The sequence below is a fragment of the Dendrobates tinctorius genome, unplaced genomic scaffold, assembly GCF_039654945.1.
Source record: "Dendrobates tinctorius isolate UK_male_01 unplaced genomic scaffold, ASM3965494v1 ptg000056l, whole genome shotgun sequence".
NCBI lineage: Eukaryota > Metazoa > Chordata > Amphibia > Anura > Dendrobatidae > Dendrobates > Dendrobates tinctorius.
Genome location: NW_027361724.1, coordinates 181,539 through 203,917, shown reverse-complemented (window position 1 = coordinate 203,917; position 22,379 = coordinate 181,539). Strand labels below are relative to the sequence as shown.

General features: G+C 44.8%; 2 protein-coding genes across 5 annotated transcripts in view; both read left to right on the top strand.

Moving 5' to 3' along the window:
* The first annotated feature begins 543 nt into the window (after window positions 1–543).
* On the top strand, window positions 544–7,873 carry ATP5MC3 (ATP synthase membrane subunit c locus 3). Its single transcript, XM_073577421.1, has 5 exons — window positions 544–679; window positions 869–964; window positions 1,452–1,529; window positions 2,225–2,418; window positions 7,175–7,873. The coding sequence occupies exons 2-5, from the start codon at window positions 926–928 to the stop codon at window positions 7,287–7,289; spliced, it is 426 nt and encodes a 141-aa protein (XP_073433522.1). The 5' UTR covers window positions 544–679; window positions 869–925; the 3' UTR covers window positions 7,290–7,873.
* Window positions 7,874–15,412: 7,539 nt separating this feature from the next.
* The window catches only part of ATF2 (activating transcription factor 2), a 121,550-nt gene continuing 114,583 nt past the window's right edge, over window positions 15,413–22,379 (top strand). For 2 of the 4 annotated variants that reach the window (XM_073577417.1, XM_073577420.1), the window contains exon 1: window positions 15,414–15,593. The gene's annotated coding sequence lies outside the window, so the exon portion shown is untranslated. Of the gene's footprint in view, window positions 15,725–22,379 lie in introns of all 4 variants that reach the window. The other 2 variants (XM_073577419.1, XM_073577418.1) reach the window with 2 other exon arrangements.

Below are 22,379 nucleotides of genomic sequence, written 5' to 3'. Positions count from 1 at the left end.
CGGTATAACACTACAGGCTGGATGTGACACTGTGAGGGTACGGTATAACACTACAGGCTGGATGTGACACTGTGAGGGTACGGTATAACACTACAGGCTGGATGTGACACTGTGAGGGTACGGTATAACACTACAGGCTGGATGTGACACTGTGAGGGTACGGTACAAAACTACAGGCTGGATGTGACACTGTGAGGGTACGGTATAACACCACAGGCTGGATGTGACACTGTGAGGGTACGGTATAACACCACAGGCTGGATGTGACACTGTGAGGGTACGGTATAACACTACAGGCTGGATGTGACACTGTGAGGGTACGGTATAACACCACAGGCTGGATGTGACACTGTGAGGGTACGGTATAACACCACAGGCTGGATGTGACACTGTGAGGGTACGGTAAAACACTACAGGCTGGATGTGACACTGCAGCAGAGCAGGATGAGGAGTGGCTGTCAGGTCAGCAGCAGCCGCGGAGCCTCCTTGCGACACTAAGGTCACTTACACTCCTTCCTCCTTATCAGCCAGTAAATGCCATTTGTTTCTGTAAACCGGAGTCAATAAAGTTGTTACAAAGTGACCTTGAGTGAGTTCTCCGCCCTCCATCCGGGTCTTCTTTATAAAGGGCGGAGCGCGCTTGCGTGGTGTCCTCCGTTCAGTTCGACCTCTGGTGCCGGTAAGAGGAGGGCCGTGGGTTGCCGGGAATCCTCCGCCATCCGTCTGCTCTGCGCGGCCTGTCGGTCCCCGGTTGTGGGTCCTCGTTAGGTCTCCTCTCGGCCGTCACGTCTCTTGCTTCATTCCCTGCTTTTTCCTCCGTGTTTTTGTTATTTCCGCCTCTGACTCCTCTCTCGCTCTCCTTCCGCAGAGGGACCGTGACAGCTGACCCTTCTCCCGGCAGAAGCCCCCACAGACCTCCGACAACATGTACGCCTGCGCCAAGTTCGTGTCTACCCCTTCCCTGGTGAGTGTTCCCGGCCGCGGTGCTGCGGGGGGGGGTCGAGGCCTACTCCCGCAGCGCATCCCTGGGCCTCTGTGTAGGTCAAAGTCTGTGCAGCGGTCCCCCCTCTGCTGCACGGTGGTCTAATCCTGCCGCCTCCCTGATTGACAGCGGCTGTCTCAGGTGCCCTGCGCTGACTATGGGGCTCCCTGCACTGTGCGCCCTGCTGCCGCCTGTGTGACCTTAGCCCTGCTGACAGCCCAAGGACAGTGAGCAGCCGCCATTCATCTGAGCTGCAGGATCAGTGGCCTCAGAGCTGCAGCCTTAGTAATGCTGGGGATTTCATGTGTCTTCTATTTTTTTAGTGTTTTAGTGTTTTTTCCAGTTGTGGTTTACTTGTATTTTTGCGGCTTAAAATGCTAGGGCTGCAGTTAACCCTTTATGTGCACGAAACGATCCATATCGTGTGTGATCACTGGACCTAATGTCATGTCTGTTCTTGTCCTGTCAGATCCGTGCTGGATCCAGAGCTCTGTACAGACCAATCTCTGCGTCAGTCTTGTCTCAACCAGAGGTCCGACCTGGAGAGGTAACCCTGCTTTACCCATTGTGTGCTCAATCTTCAACCCCCCCCTTCTGCTGTATACATTACTTGTAGCTTAAGGGGGAAATGCAATGTTCATGGTTTATGTAGTGATGCCTTTTATGATGAGATCTGATGTAGTAGAAACTTTACTTTTTGCTATGGATTTGGAGTTTAGTGCCTCTAGTACCACCATTAAAGGGACCTCCAGTCATATATCTGAACCATCCCAGAGATCAATATCACATTGTGACACTTGACTTACACTCCCCCAAATCTATTGGCTGCCATGTTCAGTTCCTAATCATGGGAAGCAGCTGATCTGCAGAGCTTGGCAGCAGCATCTACAAACTGAGGGAGATGTGTAGCTGCGGTCAAAGTTCTGCACCTGGCTGAACAGCTGACAGGTTGGGGTGGTGTTAGATCTCCAGAGTATCCTAAGGATAGGTTATCAGTATGTTAAAATCCCTTTAAGAACATAGTGAGCCACACTCGCCATAGGTTGTCTTAGGTTAATGCTGATGCCTGGAAATATTCAGTATGCCATTATCATGAAGGGCACTCAGTACAGGTCACTGGGTCAATTCAAGGACATATTGTGTATTCTGGGTGTAATTACAAGGATGGCTTGTGCATTTGAGTTAATTGAAAATAACAAATATTTTGGATTGTCTTTAATTTATTTTTTTTTCCTATTCTAGGGAAGCACGCTCCTCAATGGCACACAGAACCCCTGCACCCAGCTGGTATTGAGGCAAATCCAGACCAGTGTAATCAGCAGGGACATTGACACTGCTGCTAAATTCATTGGTGCTGGTGCTGCCACAGTAGGTGTGGCTGGCTCTGGTGCTGGTATTGGAACAGTTTTTGGTAGTCTCATCATTGGTTATGCCAGGTAACTACCGTACTTTATTTTGTTTTTGGTGGGAGGGGTAAAATGTTAAACTGGGGAGCTTAAAGATTTGACTTGTCCTGTTGATTAAATATTCTGTTTTGCAAACTAAGTTTCTGTGGCTTCCTTTTATAGGGCTTCAGACTTAATATTTTATTAAAATGTGCAATGATTCAAAAAAGTAATGCTGGTTTTTTTTTTTTTTTTTTTTTTTTTTTAATTTATATATGGAGTCCTACTCAGACCAGTCTCTGTATCATGGCCTATAGCAAATACTGTCAATTGTACTACCCTTCTAATTTGGCTCTTGGTGGTGGACAGCCACTTTACCATGCAAATATTTATTTGCAAATTAAAGAGGACCCTTCACTTTCATGTTGAGCTAAACAACTATCTAATAGTTAATGCAGAATGGATTAATATGTTCTAGCGTTATAAAATGTCTACTTTGTTGTTGCACAGATCGCAATCAAAGTACTTGGCACCCAATGAAATGTCTTTAAGTCCAAGTGGGTGTTATCAGATACATTTATTCCTAACACCCACGTGGACTTAAAGTTGTCCGCATTAGTTCTCCCGTGCAGTTGACACGTGAGGTCTACACCCAATCAGCACCGGCGTCACTCCCCACCTTCCAACAAATCAAACATTAAGTAAACGCTGCATCACTGACTTGCTCTACGTTTTTGATTTGTCTGAACGCGGAGACTGACGCCAGTGCTGATTGGGTGCTGGCTTCACGTGTCACAACATCGCACAAGAGCCTCGGGACAGAATGCAGACCCTGTGGGAACAGTGAAAGTACAGGAGGTGAGTACAAGCTCAATTATCTTATTTGGGCCAAACCCTTTGCTCAAGAACGGGTTGTCTCTGTAGTGGACAACCCTTTTAACCTGGGTCCCAAATACTGATTTCAAATGACTCTGCAATGGAGATGCAGCCTTAAAAAAAAAAAAGGTCAGGTTTTATCCTGTTCTGCAGCCACAATTACTGTCTAGCTCAATGTGAATTGTTTGGATGTGTCCAAACACTTCAAATGGACCTAAGTTAAAGTAGTTGTGCACTACTAGGACAACCCCTTCTTGATCAAAATGTTTGGTCCCCATAAAATAACGTAATCCTCTTCTATGCAGCACTGTTCCCTTTTTGTTGGCATTCACTAATCTGGGACTCCTGTGTGGTTGTTGTGACATGTGGTCCCAGCCTTGGGACAAATTTAACATGAAAAGGAAGTCCCTTGATACAGGGAACAGATAATTTATCTCAAGGTACTGTCACACTTGGCGATGTACCAGCGATATGACGCGGTCAGGATTGCTGGTGCATCGCTAAGTGGTCGCTAGTGAGCTTCCACACAGGCAGAGGTCGGGGGTCGCTACTTTCCTGTCACACTAGGCGATCCTGCATCTTCCTGCCCAGCTCCATGCTTGTCTCTCCACAGGAAGTGCCGCAGGAAGCTGACGACGAGAAACAGTCCAGCCTGTTCTCGCGCGATCAGCGATAAGCAGCGGGTTGTAGGTAAGTATTAGACACAGCTGATATCGCTAGCAATATCGCTATAACGTCACTAGTTATAGCGATATTGCTAGTGATATTGCTTAGTGTGACAGTACCTTAACTGACCTGCACGTCCACATAAACAGATTAGGGGAGTTGATCTTGCTGACACATTCCCTTTGCCTGAATTGGCAAACAAAGTCAAAACACAGTAAGATCCTCCATAAAGTTTAGATTAAGGGCCATTGACTTTATCATTTTGGACCATATAGTATGAGGTTGCTGTACTACCCCATGACGTACAAGAATCAAGCCTAAGGCCCCCCAAACACATTAGATACAATTCTGCCGACTATCCAATGTGTGGTGGCTCCTAACTCTCCTACGACAACTATTGTCAGTGGGAGTGTTTTCGGCCTGTTGAATTTCAATAGCGGGGCACAGAAATAAGCCGCTACCGGTTAATTATGACTGGATATCTCATTGAAAACACAGGAATGCACAGCCTGTGTATGGTGGAGTTTGGAGAGGTGTCAGCCAATAGTTGGGAAGTAAGACAGGCAGGTGTATGGCCAACTTTACATTACAACAACGGTGCCAATCCTTGTTTCCCCAGGAGATAGGCCTTTACCAAATGTGTCTGGCAGCAGCATACTGTGCCCTCCCCATTAAAAGCATATACATGCAGGGCTGGAAAGATGGCCATCAACAATCCTTGTTTTGCTGACCACTATAGTGAAGGTATATATTTAACTTAAGGCCCTTTTCGCACATCCGTGTTTCCAACTCCATACTTGGACTGCAATACACAGTCAGTGGGTCTCCTGACCCAAACTTGGCATTCTCATAGGCATATGAGGTGACACATTTGGGTTAAAAGGAATCTGTCACTGGAGTTTTGTTGTATGATCTGGGAGCAGCATGATGGGGCTGAGACCCTGATTCCAGCAATGTCACTTACTTGTCTGTGTGCTGTCATCTTGATACAGTCACTGCTATCACTGCAGATCTAGCAGTGCTCGACCTACCCACACCACTGATTGGCAGCTTTCTGCGTACACTATACATTAACATTATGGGCAGCATGGTGGCTCAGTGGTTAGCACTGCATCCTTGCAGCTCTAGAGTCCTAGGTTTGAATCCCACCAAGGACAATATCTGCAAGGAGTTTGTATGTTCTCCCCGTTTTTTGCGTGAGTTTCCTCCCACATTCCAAAGACATATTGATAGGGAATTTAGATTGTGAGCCCCATTGGGGACAGTGTGCAAACTGTAAAGCGCTGTGGAATGTTAGCGCTATATAAAAATAAAGATTATGTCCCTGCTTCAACTATCAGACTTTCTCTTCCTGTTCTATTCGACAAGCGGGGGGACCATTATGCAAGTGCAGATTGGTTGCCGGTGTCACCACAACAGCACTGGAGAATGAGTACCGGCATGGGGAGGGTGTGATAGACTGAGTTATGAGAAGTTGTCCAAGAAGTGGACATCTATTTTTTTTTTTTTTTTTTTTTTTCTTCAAATGGACAATGGGAAGTTTTATGCCCAAGCCTTGCCCATCTTCCCTAATTTTAATCTCCCTGGTAATCCCCAGTCTTTATCAAGGGGCATTGTGCAGAGTTTCAACCAGCAGCATGACTGAGGCTCTGGCCCAAACTGCTAGATGTATGCTATAAGCAAAGACTGCTTTACCTCTACAGCATAGTGGTGCAGGAGGACTAAGCGGACCAGATCAGCTTCAGGGCATCACTTGTAAACTTTGTAACCTATTTGTACTGAGTTTGCATTTCAGGGTGATGGGACAGGTGCATACATGTATTAAGTGGGCTCAACTGCTGAGCTTGCTCCATAGATCTGCACCCAACATAAAATGTACTAGTACTGTCTACATCAGGAAGGGATTAATCAATGTTAGGACTACAAGAAGACTTGTTCTGCTACAAAGTAACTTTTGATAGAACAGCAACTAATACATGCATGGTGTTGCATGCAGCTATGTGGACTGTAACAATCAGTGCTACAATGTCTCCAAAATATGGAAATGTTACATTCTATCAATCCAAGATAACATTGCCAACTTGCTGTGTTACAAATGAGTCAATTTCTAAAGGGGTTGTGTATTAAAAAATGTCAGTCTACTCAAGGACTAGTGGTGTAAATGATGAAGCTTGGCATTACAAGAAATGGTCCTAGATGTACTTGGTTTGAATTTCTTGTAGTGCATTCTGACTAAAGATTTCTACTAGAGCTTCAAATGGGGATGCCTAAAATGTCCCATGTCTACAGGAGACATCTCTGATCAAGTGATTACATTAAAATTTGGAGCATTGTCCTGTGCCAGGGCACTTTGTAGTTGGTGGAGACCATTCTATTCAATAGTCACGCAGCCTTGACTACAACTTGGCATGGTATTGGTAACTGTTTTGTTGCTCTGCAATGCTGGGGTCCCTGCCTGAGGTTTGTATGTGGTCACCTCCCCCACTATTGTATCTGATTCTCAAACCATTTAAATGGGATTTCTGCAAAGGAAACTTTCAGCTTGGTCAAGTTGGATAAGGCATGTTGGGGACCTCTTTGATCCCTAGAATCCATGCTGATATTCAAAGTCTGCAAAGGGCCAAGAAGACTTCCCACCAGTGCTGTAGTCACAGGATGGGTGATAAACATGGTTTTCAACATGCATGCTCTGTTTAATTGGCTTTTCTATGAATTTGGCTCAAGTCTAAGACTTGCATGATCCATGGTACTGTAAAGACATTTTTAACACATGGGTGATAGAAGTAATAGGCTAAAACATGTTTGGTAAAAAGTGGGTCCAGGCTAAGTTCACACATCTTTCACATTCCCAATAAGCTGGTCTCCTCACCTGGACTAAACAGCCTCACAAGGCATTTTCTGAGACTCATTCAGGTCAGGATATCTGTACAGTCAAAGTAGGGACCATGAAATGTGACGGCTTAAAACTAGGATTTTAAGAATCGCCTGTCATTGCAAAAAAAGTGTAGATTAATGACCCCATAATTGGCTGTGTATGAAAGCCAAGAGCCTTTACATTATTCACTAGTTTGTGGTTTGTTTGTTTTTTTTTTTTTTTTTTTTCTCCAGTATTTAGCATTGGTAGTCTAGCTTGTGCTAACAAGACTGGCAAATCTGACTTGCATTTAAACCCCACTATATAGTGTGAATCTTCCTGGTGACTGTTCTGTAGAAATGTTTAACTTTGTAAACCTAACATTAAGATGTACACTTTTTTTTCTTCCAGAAATCCTTCTTTGAAACAGCAGCTGTTCTCCTACGCCATCTTGGGATTTGCCCTGTCTGAAGCTATGGGTCTGTTTTGTTTGATGGTTGCTTTCCTGATTTTATTCGCCATGTAAATGGTGCTGGGAATATCAACATTCAACTGATCAGATGTAAAAAAAAAAAAAAAAAATTCTGTGGCTCCTGAGAAATGTTATGTTGTCAAGGAAATGTACCATATTTCCAAAGTCCTTTCATTAAAAATGGTAAAACTTAGATACAAAAGTTTGTACAGCTTTGTCACATGCAATTATTGCCTATAATGTAAAAGTCAAAATCTGGGATGACTTGGCTGGGTTTATAAAATCACTACTTCTGCCATGTATCTTGTAACTTACAATCAGCAGCTTTCAATGCATTTGTAACAAGTTGTGCAATTGCTCAAGTGCTGTGCAAAGAAACAGATTTATTACACATCTGCAAAGGACACAATTGTAAAGTTCAGCTTATAACTATGTAGCGTTTCTTTGTAGAAAAGTGGCCTCCAGGCTAGACTGGTAGGGGACATGAATGTGTTTTGCTGCTCACTCATAGAATACTGGAAAACATCTCTTTTGATGGATCTTTCTCCACCAGTTATAAATTCCATCACTAATTTATATCAGTATGCAACTTGTTGTAAGAAGCATCAGAACCTTATAAATGTAGCATCTGCCAGTAACATGTCTTGTGGTCATTCATTCCACTGTAATGGCTGAAAGTGTAAAGAATCCTTTGCAATGTAGCATCTGGTATTGCCTTTCCTCCACACATAGTGAATGCCCCCTAGTCCTTTGGAAGGAGTAAGTCATGGGCCAGTCCTTTTGTATTGACTACATATAAATGAAATTTATTCTGAGGCTTCTTTCTTCTAAGCTACACAAGCCCAGCTCTTCACCCTCTTGAGGCCTCCATCCTGTGTAATTTAGTTGCTGCCTTAGTTTGTTCAAACTTCTGAAAATCCTCTTAATGTGGAACCTGAAGCAAAATGCATAATCTAGATGTGGCATTCAAGGGAGTTAGAAAGGAGTTACTGAATGGAATCCAACATTTCTTTTGTATACTTTAGTAACATTGCTGCTGTTGGACATGGAGAATGGCTTCTCTGCTTACATGTAACTGTTACCCAGTCCTGTACACCCTGAGTATTTCTATTGAATGTATATGCAGCAATAGGATCACTCCAGCTGTGGTGGTATGCTACACTCATGAACCTCATCTACCATGTTTGCCCATAGTCATATTATGCAGATTGTTCAATATACTGTAAAGCTTGGTTTCTATTCTACATGGTTTTGGGTCAGCAAAGACACACGTTAGTCATCTACAATCTAATCTTGTATAGCAATAGTTTAGGTGGGAAACACCAGTGTTGTGCTCCACTGATCACTAGAACGTACGTCCTTTAGTGCTTGATCTGTTGTGCTGTGAGGAGAGCTGAGTAAAGCTGCAGACATGCTTTGCGATTTTAGTTCATAGACTAGTAAACAGTTGCTCCATAGTGCAGGGGTTTTACAGAGCTTGTAGAGAATGTAGGATACCAGGTTGTGTACTCTCCTTACTTAGCTGTACAAATACCAGGCACAACACTATTGCAGGGTGTATTATCAGCTGCATCACTACAGAGCACTGTAGATGTGAATCCAGCTCTGGATAAGCTAAACAACTATCACAATCGGCCTCTTCTCACCCTGCATCTCTCCATTGATGTTGGTATACTGTAAGCCAGGGTTCTTCAGTGGCAACCAACAGGTCACACTTTAAGGATTTCCTTAACACTGCACAACTGATTGCCATACTAAAGAAATCCTGAATATACAACAGTGGTGACTTTTGAGAGCTGGAGAATATTAATCTAGACTGACATTGTCTTGCTTTGTGGTCTCCCATCCTCTCCACCCCCAATGGATAATGACAGGAGTACTGTGTACACATTGAAAACATATACTTGTTGCACAAATGCCTTCAGCAGCATAAAACTGCTTATATTGCTTTCTCCAAATACTACAATTGCTACTGAAGTACTAGGATCAGGACACCCAAATTAAAATAATTCAGACATCTGTGAAACATGGTTTGAGTACAGACTGGCTATAGGTCTCCTGAGTGGAACTTTACCAACTCCTAAGCATATATAAGGCTGCCAAATTTGGGTAAGGGAGACGTGAAGCCGGTTCATGCATCATTGTTCATGTACAGATGTATAGAGTTAACCTAATAACCTAAGGTCGAAACTGATTTAATATTGGATAGTTCTACTTAGAATCACCTTTTTGGATATTTAACATCTTTTGTGCACTTTGACATACAGTGTAAAGGTATGGATATGAGAGTGGGCTGAGGATCAAAGAAACAATACGAGGCAGGTAACAGCAGTAACCAGAGTCAGCTCTGACTGCTGTTATTCACTGACTGCATAATTCAAAAGGTTTCATTGTCCGTGTGCACATGTTCTAGCACCCCACAACCTGAGTGTGGGGTTCCAGTAGTTTTCCAGGGGACTACTGCAGGCACCAGTCACTGCCACATATGCTTGGGTCCTGAGCCATAAAAATGGGGACTCATTTTTCAAGTCAGAACTCATAACTGCAAAGATATATAAAACCTATACAACGTTTGATATTGCTATTATTGTACTGACCTGTAAAAGCACATTACCACCAAGTCATTTTTCCTAGTCCATGACAACCTGGTAACAATCACTATAAATAATGGAAAGATTGCTTATTTCACCTCACCTTTATATTTTTTATATTTTTTTTTTTTTTTTTCTATGTTAAAATGATAATTTGTCCTGCAAAAAAAAATAAAATCATACGGCTATGTAGATGAAAAGAAGTTTTTGCTTTTGGGAGAAAAATGAAAGTAAAAAATACAGTGGTTAATGGAGTAGAACATAGAAAGCTTGGGGTGAGGACTGTTTAACTCTAGTACTAGTTATTTTTTGGAGAAAATTATTAGGACAACCAACGGGCCTGGTTTCTGAGTTATTTGCTGTGGAAACCATGCGAATTGCATTTACGGGCAGAACTAACAGAGTGCGCACATGATGTGCAGTAAATGAGGCAAATGACCTGGATCCCACAGAACATTTATCTGCATCCAAGAGGAACCTGCTGGACGTATAATCCTGGTGACTGCTTGGTGCTCAGGGCTACTGTACAAAGGTAATGGGTAGTCAGCAGGGTTTCTCAGCAAGTGTCCTCGATTAAAGTTAGAACCTAAACTAGCACAATAGTGGAAACCACTGAGTAGATGTGGATATAAACTTGAAATAATGAGGAAAAAAAATTGCTTGTATTTCTCTGCTCTTTGTGGTGCCCAGTTGCTCATACTTCATACAATTCACATCTGTCCAGATATAAGCTACTATGGAGGTTGGGACAATTTTCACACAACACACAAATTCCCCCCAGCCACCATACTTATGAATTTGGACACATTGTAGAAATGCCCAGCATGGTCCATCATGTGAGCGATCATGCATATTTATATGAAAGGGCGTTGGTCACTGAGAAACCATTAAGTGGTTTTGGCAAAAAGTCTGATAAAAAGTAGTGCTTGAGATGCACCTCACCTCTTAAAAGTTCAAATCTGGCAGGATTCCTACATGCCCCTTTTCTATATGGACGTCCACGCTGATGGAATATTGAAGGCTGCAGCCGATCAGTGTCCAGATTGTTTGCAGTGGTCATGTGGCCACCAGTGGGGACTGAGCACAAAATCAATCAGTGTTTTATTATGTACTGATAAGAAGAGCCAATAAAGGCGTTTTCCACCTTTTCAGAGTATGTTCATATTGAATTTTTGGAGCAGAAACTGAGCAAAATCTTCCTCAAAAACTTCATGGCATGGCCAATCATTTTATAAACACCTTCACACCTGCTTGTTTTCCCATCTCTCTCCTCTGGCTCTATCGAGCCAGAGCTGTCAATCAAAAGGGGGTTGTGGAGACTGAGCGGATTCTGGCAGGAGACGAGACTTATTCTGCAAGACCCTTGGCTAGTTTCTCCCAGCGCTGCGCCAGGTTATTGACAGCTTTTCCCATAGCTATCAATTACCCGGATCAATACAAAAAATGGTGGGGGGAACAAGAGGCGCAATAGTGCCCTATCACTAGTGACACGAAGTATGAGCGGTATAATACAGTTCCACTCACCTATACCAGTTGTGTCACCCACAACTGGCTTGAGAGCATATCACAGAATCAGCTGCTGCAGGACCTCCACCAACCACTCACACGTGGAAAAACCTTCAGAAAGTTGTGGGAAGCAGGGTGTGTTGCAGTCCGCGCTGCCAAGATTCACAGATCACCTGGGAAACAAGATGTTGTAGCAGTGTACTCCTTTATTTCCTCCTACGCGTTTCGGCGCCCTTCCTGGCACCTTCCTCAGGGATCCCTGAGGAAGGTGCCAGGAAGGGCGCCGAAACGCGTAGGAGGAAATAAAGGAGTACACTGCTACAACATCTTGTTTCCCAGGTGATTTGTCAATCTCGGCAGCGCGGACTGCAACACACCCTGCTTCCCACAACTTTCTGAAAATTACCCGGATCGGCACTTGGAGAAGCTGATGGGGGCGATACCGGCCTAGTCTCTTCTTTGATAATGGTCCTCAGACAGATTTTCTAACTAGGTATATCTTGTCTGAAACGCTTAAGGATTTCGGAGACTATGCCGGTCTGTAATCATTCAGCCAGGCTCTGATTCCTGCTGCCCATGGTTTGGGCAGTATGAATCTGTGACAGGTCCTGTTAATGTCTGCCACTAGAGGGAGTACAGTGCAGTGATTTTTACAGCTGTCACCAGGTCCAAAGTGGGCAGTTTTTGCTCTTATTTTATTCTACTTCTTCCCCTTTTTTAAAACCCTTGATATGGTTCCAGAAAGATTGGCCTTTTCGTTTAATGTGCTCAATATGTTAATTTTTATGGTTTTTTACCAAAGGGATGGATCAGAACAGCCTGAAGACATGCCCCCAGAGAATCGTGAGCCACGCCCTCTTTGTATAGTCCATAAACTATAGAATATTTGGTGCATTAAAAAGGCTCATATTCCTGGAATTATAGGCCGGAAACAGGAGAGCAGCAGCAATAAGATAAAAGCAAAAAGTGTCCACTTTTGACCTGATAACAGGTCCTCTTTAAAGGGGTTGCCACTGCTGGCCAACTCTTTTTCAATGTCCCTAAGGCCTTATTCAGATGTCCCTGTTTGTTGACGTAGCAAAAAATTGGTCTGAGTGTCATAAGTGTTTTGGATCTGAGTTTCATCAGTATTTGTTCCTTGTGTCTGTTTTTGCCATCAGTATTTTTCACCTATGGATAAATAAATTACAAAGCTTCTCCTATACATTGCAATGTCAGTCATGGACTGCACGCTGACACCATTCATGTGCTGGAAGTAATTTTCACGGACCCATATACTTGTATTGTTACTTTTTGGCAGTCATCCCTGAAAAAAATGGACATGTCAATGTGATTTTTGCACAGACACACAGTTCACCATAGGAACTTGTGCTTTAAAGCTCAGCTATATGCTGAGCTTTAAAGACCACAATTTACACTGTAGTACAATAACATGGTATTAAAAGTATTGCAGATTCAAGTCCCTGAAAGGGACTAAAAAAATAAAGTGAAAAATAAAGTTTCTTAAAAATATAAAAATTCAAACCACTCCCTTTTCCTTCCATTAAAATAAATTAAAAATATACATATTTGGTATCATTAGGTGACATCCTTAACAGTCTGAACTATAAAAATATAAAATTAATTAGACCGATCGCTAGCTGTAGCGAGAAACATAATCAAGACACCAGAGTTGCCTTTCATCAGTCGTCACACGTCTAAAAAGTACAATGAAAATGTCTTATGTACTCCGAAATTATAGCAATCAAAACATCAGCCCGTTACAAATTCCAATTCCACACGCAGCTCCATTTATGAAAAAGTAAAAAAAAAAGGTTACAAGTTTCAGAAAATAGTGACACAAACCAAATTTTTTTTCTCCTAGCATCTGATTTTATTTTTCACCACTTAAAAGGGGTTGTCCACAATTTTTTTTCTTAAAGGTAACCTCACAGGCCCTCCAGCATTTGTATCTTCCTGTATAAATTCTCTGCCTACTGTCCCTTTATTACATTTGACACATTACCAGATCTTTAGAAAAAGTATTTTTTAAAGTCCGCTTTTAATAGGCCAATCACCTTCTGACTAGTTAATGTGGGGTTGGTTTCCCCAGACTCGTCGTCCCACTCAACATGTTGTCACGACCCTGTGGGTCATTGCCTGCTCTCTGCATATTTTGCAGATGCGTGCAAGTCGTTGCTCCTCTGAAGCCGGGTGTACGCTTCTAGGCTTTAGGCCAGGATCACACATGCGAGAAACTCGGACTAGTCTCACATCTTAAGGCTGGAGTCACACACAACCATTAAAAATTCGGACCGATTTTAACGGTACGAAATCGCACAAAGAATTCTTGTCCAGGAATCCGTCTGTCATCAGAATTTCCGGCGATGAACCGATTTTATTCGCATCTAAGCATCAAATTGACATCCAATGCCAATGCCTGATGCTCTTTCCTGTTGACCTGGAGAAGTCTTACGATTTAATCGCAAGTCACACGTGTGGTGCGTTTTCAATGCGATTTTTAATCGCCCCCATAGACTTGCATTGGCGAATCCGATCCGAAAATCGGTGACAATCGCAGCATGCTGCGATTGTCTCGGTCCGAGGAACGGATCAGATTAAAAAAACGCATGATGGGAGCAGCAACATAGAATAACATTGAGACGAATGCAATGCGATTTTTTATCGCATTGAATTCATCCGATTTAATCGCTAGTGTGACTCCGGCCTAATACCCGGCACTGCCGCCGGCACTCGGAATACATGCAGCCGCACGCTCCGCTTGGCTGTGTTTGTTGCATGTGTGATCCCGGCCTTAGAGGCAGACTGCAAATGTCCGGAAACAGACAAGAAGCCTGAGAACAAAAAAGGAACTGAAGCAGCTTCTTCGCTTTCTGACATGTGGAGCAATGACGTGAATGAAAGCAAGCTGGGATCATGTGCAAAATTTGCAGAGCAGGCAATGAGGACAGCTCTTGTAAATTATGTTTTCACGCCCACAGGGGTGCTATAACATGTTGAGTGGGATGACTAGTCTGGAGAAACAAACGCCCCACTGACTATTCAAAACGTTAGCATAAGAAAAATGGACTTTAGAAACACTTTAAAAAGGCTGGGATCACACATGAGAAACACGGCCGAGTCTCGCATGTTAATCCCCGGCACTGCCGCCGGCACTCGGATCGGAGCGTGCGGCCGCATTTAACGTGAGAATTGGCCGTGTTTCTCATGTGTGATCCCGGCCTAAGTCTGGCAATGCGCCAAATGTAATAAAGGGCTTGTGAGGCAGGGTGTTTAAAAAAAGATAGAAATGGAGGGCCGGTTAGGTTCCCTTAAGTGTAATTCATGCCATTGGACCTCAAGATCATTTTTTGCAATAGGGTTTCATTCAAAATGTAGCTCCACTAGCCTGCTACAGCAGCTATATCACACCGTCTACTCGTGGCTGCAGAATGACTTACAGGGGTCGGCACATTATCTGTATTCTTTGCAGATGTGTTGGGCACATGATTTTGTGGCATTCACTATTATTATAGGTAGGAAGGGTTCTGCAAGGCTCCAGGATACACAATGGTGGCACAGGTTGTGGAGGAGCATGTGACCAGACCTGCCTAGCAGTCTCCTCCAATGGGAAAGCAGCTTTCTCAGGTGAGCGTTTCAATTGGACAGGCGTGGTCACATGTTCTGTCACTGCATTGTGGTCAGATTTCTATAGCTCAAAATATTCAGAATTGAGAGTCCTCGGTGGTTGATACCTTTTAATGGCTAACTGAAAAGATGGTAACACATTGCAAGCTTTCCAGACTACTCAGGTCTCTTCATCAGGCTAGACTGATACAACATCTGAAGAGTCACATATACGTATAGCTCAAAAGTGAGAAAACTTCCCTGACAGAATCAGTGCCGGAGGGCGTACATCCATGACGACATGTCGACCCCAGATAACATCCGGCGGACCGGCGGCCCCCTCAGGCCTCCACTCACTATGGTAACGTAGTTTCCAACACGCATGCGCTCGACTAGGAATTGAAAGCATCGCTATCCGGCCGGCTTTGGCTCCGCCCTCACACGGCTGTGCAGCCGCCATTACTACTACTGGCAGGCCCGCACTTGTTCCGATGACGTAATCCCTTGTGCTGGCTCCTCGTCCCACAGCCGGAGCAGCAGGCAGCGATCGCACTCCCCCCTCCCCCCCCGGCCTACTGTCAAGCGAGATATCGCGATATCCTGACAGGGAGCTGGTGGGATTTGGCCTTGAGCAAGGTTCAGCCCTTGTAAAGGGGTAAGTTTGTAAACACGGAGGTGGCAGCTGTCGCGATATAACCTGCCGCTGCACGGTAACATGGCGGAGCATATTGGTAGTCGTCAGCGATCGGCGCTGCCGAGACGGTGACCTTCCCCCTATACTGTCAGGTAGGAGGATGGAGGACTGATGCTGAGGAGCAGGGGCCTGGGCTGCAGCTTTGTGCGCCGTCTGCCATGGTGTCTGGTTACCATGGTAACAGCATCCTTCTTCTCCCTCGCCCCCCAGGACCAGTCCTAGTCCCACCAGTGACTTGTTTAGAATGTTCCCTGTCTGGTGATGGCGACTGACTATCAGCCCTGTGCGGGTGATCCATGTTTCCATGGCGACTCGACAGTGGCTTCCCGATCACGCCGTCTGTCGTGGTCTCCGTAATAACGTTTATTGTCTCCCGGTGCTCCGCTATTTCCACCGTCCCGCCCCGTTAACGTCCTCCCGCCATCATCCGACATGGACGCTCCTGTATGATCCTTCTACATCGTGGCTGGTGGCAGGGACGCCCCTAATATTGTGGGGCGTCCGGTGGTCGTGTCATCATCAGTGTTGTCTCTCACAAAAACTCTTATTTATTCCTGATGTGTGTGAACGAGGTCTTATGTTTTTATGCAGGAGACTTTTTTGTTTTTGTTTTTTTGCTGCGAGGACATAAACACTTTTCAGCAAAACTATTATTTTTTTTTAGATGGCCCCTATACATTCTTCAGAAAAAGTGTCGGTGCTTTTGTAATGTCTGCACAAGACAATGTACCATTTACCAAGTAATGGCGGGTTTATGACTTTTTTTTTTTCACCATTTTTGTTAAACCTAATGTTACATTTGTAAATACACTTTTTAACCTATTAAAGGGGTTAACCAGGACCAATATATATTTAATTATTTATTTTATTTTTTTTACTTTTTGCTTAAGGACTATCAGGCAGAGAGTCGCTGCCTACCTGCCTGTTATGCCCGGCGCCGCTCTCTGCCGACACAGATTCTGCCGGTGATTCTGTAGCTTCCGATGACAGATCAGCTCTTCTTTTTCCCCTCTGCTCTGTCCACAGGGAGTGACTGCCAACGTTGTGCTGATTGACAGCCGGCTTCCAGATGCTGTACTGCAGGGTGTCGGCTGTCAATCAGCATGATGTCGGCTGTCACGCCCTGTAGACAGAGCCGCGAAGAAGAGCTGCTCTCTTGACCTGGAGCAGCTGAATACTCAGCAGGAGCGGTCAGTGACTACTCTGAGCAGCCGCCGGATATGACAGGCAGGTAGTGGCCTATGTTAGCTACTACCTGCCCGTAAGTTTTTAGGCCCATAGTGAAAAATAGTCCCGGACAACCCCTTCAAATAGTTATCCCCTAACTATAGAATTGGAGAACCTTGCTTACTGGTCATTCGGGGGGGTTAGAGTGTTGCCAGCAATCCCGAGTACCAGTCTCTGCAGAGCTCCGTTGTAATGGCGCAAAAATGCACATACTTGACCTCCGCTCTGTTCATTGGCTATGGGACTGCCAGAATAAGCTGAGTACAGTGCTCCGCTATTTCCAGACAGCACCAAGGAGAAGGAGGGGTGCGGAGTTGGAACATGGGGCAGCTTTCCTCCATTCGGGATCGCTAGGAGGCAGAGCAGTCACTACATTATCCACAGTCTGGGAAATAGCCCATTATGGGATTATTATTCCACATCTTGTATGCAGACAGAGAGATTTCATTGAGAGCTATAATCAGTGCAGTGCATAGCAATACAGGCAGCCGTTCGCTCCGTTCCCGAGTTCCAGCGGCAGTGCCGGGCATTAACAGGTGAGACTCAGCCATGTTTCTCACATGTGTGATCCCGACCTAATTGAACATGTATCTGTTGGAGTCTTTGGGCCTAAGTGTCGATCACCTTCCCAAAAAATAATGGAGACATCCGTTTTTGATCCCAGTCATAGCTCAAACTCGCACATTCAAGTCTGGGGGTCCATGAAAGTCTCGGGCAGCGCACAAGTCGGCGTCTTAGTTGCATCCTAGTGCTGTCTAGTAGTAACTTGCATACAAAAAATATGATGGTAAAAACTGATATACAGAACAAACTTTGATTAAAATCTGATCCAGCACACTGATGGACATCGTTCAGTTTTTCACATACTGGGAAAAAATTAGACATGTGAAAAAGGCTTTGGTCTAGGTCCAGAAGAGTATAAAAAATCATCCCTTTTTCATCCATATTCCATCCAGGTGTCTTTCTGTTTCTTGCACCTGTTTTTATACGTCAACATTTAACAAGAAGTGTCCAAGATCAAACCCAGTTTCCTGTGTTAAGAATTGCAATTTGTATGGAGAAATCAGATGTTGTATGGATGATCCAAGACTTTATTCTGTTCCACTGGGAGCTCCGACATCCAGACAGTGCCGATGCCCTATTTCTGTCCTACCATGGTCACTCTGCCTGAGCTGAGCTTCTGTTCCTGTGTGTCGCTGTGTATTATGCTGCTCCCTGCAGATATTGACCTGATATATTAGCGCATCACAGCTGAATGACTACAGGTTGTGCTCAGTTGATTGAGGATTGAGTCTGTTTTCACAGTGCCCCCCTTTCTAAGCAAAACCTAAATTGAGGCGAAACTTTCTGAATCAGCATATTTGAAAAGTTCTACTTTCTAATAGGTTCTTCTTATTCAGTTCCTTGCTAGTCTCAAGAATGGGAAAATATGTTGTTGTGAATGCAAAATCAATTTTTCAGTTTATCATTCTGCTAAGGGTTTGCTACAATTGTGTCCAGGTTACAGTGGCTTGTGAAATTATTTACCCCCTTGGCTTTTTAACTGTTTTGTTGCATTAAAGCCTGTGTTCAAATAATTTTTGTAATCTGATTTGTGCGATGCATCAGCACTAAATAGTCCAAGATGGTGAAGTGAGAAAAATATAGGCATAAATAAAATTTATGGGATCAAATAACTAAAAATTGGCACGGGCATATGTATTCACCCCTTTTGTAATTAAACCCCTAAAAATTTCTAGTGCAAGCAATTACCTTCATAAGTCACAGGCGTGGTGAAAGGAAGTCCATGTGTGCGCAATCTAAGTCTCACTTGTCATTAAAAAAAAAAAATATATATATATACTGTATCTAGGTTCTTTGGGTGTCTCATGTGGACTTTAATCTTGAGCTCCTTCCACAAGTTTTCAATTGGGTTAAGGTCAGAAGACTGACTAGGCCACTCCAACACCTTGATTTTTTCCCTCTTGAACCAGGCCTTGGTTTTCTTGGCTGTTTGCTTTGGGTCGTTGTCTTGTTGGAAGATGAAATGACGATCCATCTTAAGATCCTTGATGGAGGAGCGGAGGTTCTTGGCCAAAATCTCCAGGTAGGCCGTGCTATCCATCTTCCCATGGATGCGGACCAGATGGACAGGTCCCTTGGCTGAGAAACAGCCCCACAGCATGATGCTGCCACCACCATGCTTGACTGTAGGGATGGTATTCTTGGGGTCGTATGCAGTGCCATCCAGTCTCCAAACGTCACGTGTGTGGTTGGCACCAAAGATCTCTATCTTGGTCTCATCAGACCAGAGAACCTTGAACCAGTCTGTCTCAGAGTCCTCCAAGTGATCATGAGCAAACTGTAGAAGAGCCTTGACATGACGCTTTGAAAGTAAAGGTACCTTACGGGCTCGTCTGGAACGGAGACCATTGCGGTGGAGTACGTTACTTATGGTATTGACTGAAACCAATGTCCCCACTGCCATGAGATCTTCCCGGAGCTCCTTCCTTGTTGTCCTTGGGTTAGCCTTGACTCTTCGGACAAGCCTGGTCTCGGCACGGGAGGAAACTTTCAAAGGCTGTCCAGGCCGTGGAAGGCTAACAGTAGTTCCATAAGGGTACGTGCACACGCTGCGGAATCCGCTGCGGAATCCGGTTTTGCCTGCGGTTTGGTCCTGCGGATTCACTATCTCCACAATGGTGGAGATAGGAACCCGCAGCGGTTTCCGCAGAAAGAATTGACATGCAATTCTTTCTGCGGATTCCAAACCGCAGCAAATCCGCGCGGATTTTTCCGCAGCAAATCCGCGCGGATTTTTCCGCAGCAAATCCGCGCGGATTTTTCCGCACCGTCGGCACAGCGTTTTTTTTTTCCCATTCATTTGAATGGTACTGTACACCGCAGCTAAAACTGCTGCGGGTCCGCAGCGGCCAAAACGCAGCGGAATCCGCAGCGTGTGCACGTACCCTAAGCCTTCCACTTCCGGATGATGCTCCCAACAGTGGAGACAGGTAGGCCCAACTCCTTGGAAAGGGTTTTATACCCCTTGCCAGCCTTGTGACCCTCCACGATCTTGTCTCTGATGGCCTTGGAATGCTCCTTTGTCTTTCCCATGTTGACCATGTATGAGTGCTGTTCACAAGTTTGGGGAGGGTCTTAAATAGTCAGAAAAGGCTGGAAAAAGAGATAATTAATCCAAACATGTGAAGCTCATTGTTCTTTGTGCCTGAAATACTTGTTAATACTTTAGGGGAACCAAACAGAATTCTGGTGGTTTGAGGGGTTGAATAATAAATGACCCTCTGAATAAACTTTTCACAATTTAAAAAAAAATTAAAGAAATAACATTCTTTTTTGCTGCAGTGCATTTCACACTTCCGGGCTGATCTACAGTCCAAATGTCACAATGCCAAGTTAATTCCGAATGTGTAAACCTGCTAAATCTGCAGGGGGTTGAATACTACTTGTCGGCACTGTATGTATGTATATATATATATATATATATATATATATATTGCCTTGCTAACGTATTCGGCCCCCTGGAACTTTTCAATCTTTTCCCACATATCATGCTTCAAACATAAAGATACCAAATGTAAATTTTTGGTGAAGAATCAACAACAAGTGGGACACAATTGTGAAGTTGAACAAAACTTATTGATTATTTTAAATTTTTGTGAAAATACAAAAACTGGAAAGTGGGGCGTGTAATATTATTCGGCCCCTTTAACTTAATACTTTGTTGCGCCACCTTTTGCTGCGATTACAGCTGCAAGTCACTTGGGGTAAGTCACTATCAGTTTTGTACATCGAGAGACTGAAATTCTTGCCCATTCTTCCTTTGCAAACAGCTCGAGCTCAGTGAGGTTTGATGGAGATCGTTAGTGAACAGCAGTTTTCAGCTCTTTCCACAGATTCTCGATTGGATTCAGGTCTGGACTTTGACTTGGCCATTCTAACACCTGGATACGTTTATTTGTGAACCATTCCATTGTAGATTTTACTTTTGTTAGGCGTCGGATTGCTGTCGCTGCACAGCGAGAATCCCGAGCCTCAGGCTAGTTTCACATTAGCGCTTTTGAGCGCAGCGACGGCCTGCGCACGGCCGCCGCTAAGCCACGCCCCCTGCCACGCCTCCACCGGTAGCTCCGCCTACCGGCGCATGACGCTGCATGCGTCCTGCGTCCCCTATCTTTATCACTGGGGGCGCAGGCCGTGCGCAGTATGCGTTTGGCGGCGCATGCGCCTTTTTGACGGTGCGCCGACCTGCAGAGGAGGTTGCTCAGCAAACTCGTCGGTCCAGGCGCTCTGCCCAGACCAGCTCCGTGGGTTTGCTTGCTGCTGCCACCTCTGGCACAGCTATGGCAATACATGCTGCTCAGCATCGAGTCTCCAGGGACTAAGTCCCCATGTCGGGCCACTGAGCATGCCCGTGGAGTGATCTCCCATTGGAGATCGAAGGTCACGTGCTTAGGTCCTGCTCCTGTTCGGATTGGCCCATCCGAGAAGCCAGGAAGGTCCCGGACGCTCGCGGCTATAAAAGGTTGGCATGGCCGCTCGGCCATGCGCTAGGATAGACTGTATTTTCAGACTATGAGGAGTGAGTGATGTATGCACGTATGAATGTCTCTGGTGAATGACTCATTAAGAAACCCCTACCCTTGGTACGCATGTGTTGTGCAGCCTAGCCTGCTAGCGCCCAGGCTTAGGCGTAGGTAGGGCATAGGTTGAGTCAGGCATCAGTCCTCACCAGTGACTCGGCACGCCTCAGTGCACGTGCTCCACACTCCATAGCCAGCGTCTATAGGCAGCGACGCCGTGCGCTCAGTGGGCCTAGAGGGACTCTAACCCCGTGTCCTTGGGGTAGAGTTCTGTTGCCATACACTGTGCGCTCTTTTGGCCGGGCTCTGTGAGCTAAACAGGCTCCGGCATCTACGTTCAGCAGTCGTGCGGCTCTGTGAATTAACAGAGTTCGCTCTTGTTCACATTGGGTGACGTAACCCACGTGTGACTGTTTTCACACCACTTAATTCTTCCGCCATTATCTAGCAGCAGTGTACCGCCTCTGCACGGTGGACCCCGGACTGCGAACGCACCTACTACTATTTTATAATTTGGTGCGTTCCGCCAGCCCTAACATTTTATGTTTGGGATCATTGTCTTGTTGGAAGACAAATCTCCGTCACAGTCTCAGGTCTTTTGCAAACTCCAACAGGTTTTCTTCAAGAATGGTCCTGGATTTTGCTCCATTCATCTTCCCATCAATTTTAACCATCTTCCCTGTCCCTGCTGAAGAACAGCAGGCCCAAACCATGATGCTGCCACCACCATGTTTGACAATGGGGATGGTGTGTTCAGGCTGATGAGCTGTGTTGCCTTCACGCCAAACATATCTTTTGGCATTGTTGCCAAAAAGTTTGATTTTGGTTTCATCTTACCAGAGCACCTTCTTCCACATGTCTGGTGTGTCTCCCAGGTGACTTGTTGCAAACTTTAACCGACACTTTTTATGGATATCTTTGACAAATGGCTTTCTTC

Coding starts and splice junctions, on each gene's coding strand:
- ATP5MC3 (XM_073577421.1), top strand. CDS start 926: ATGTACGCCTGCGCCAAGTTCGTGTCTACCCCTTCCCTG. Junction 965..1,451: donor TCGTGTCTACCCCTTCCCTG/GTGAGTGTTCCC, acceptor TTGTCCTGTCAG/ATCCGTGCTGGATCCAGAGC. Junction 2,419..7,174: donor CTCATCATTGGTTATGCCAG/GTAACTACCGTA, acceptor TTTTTCTTCCAG/AAATCCTTCTTTGAAACAGC.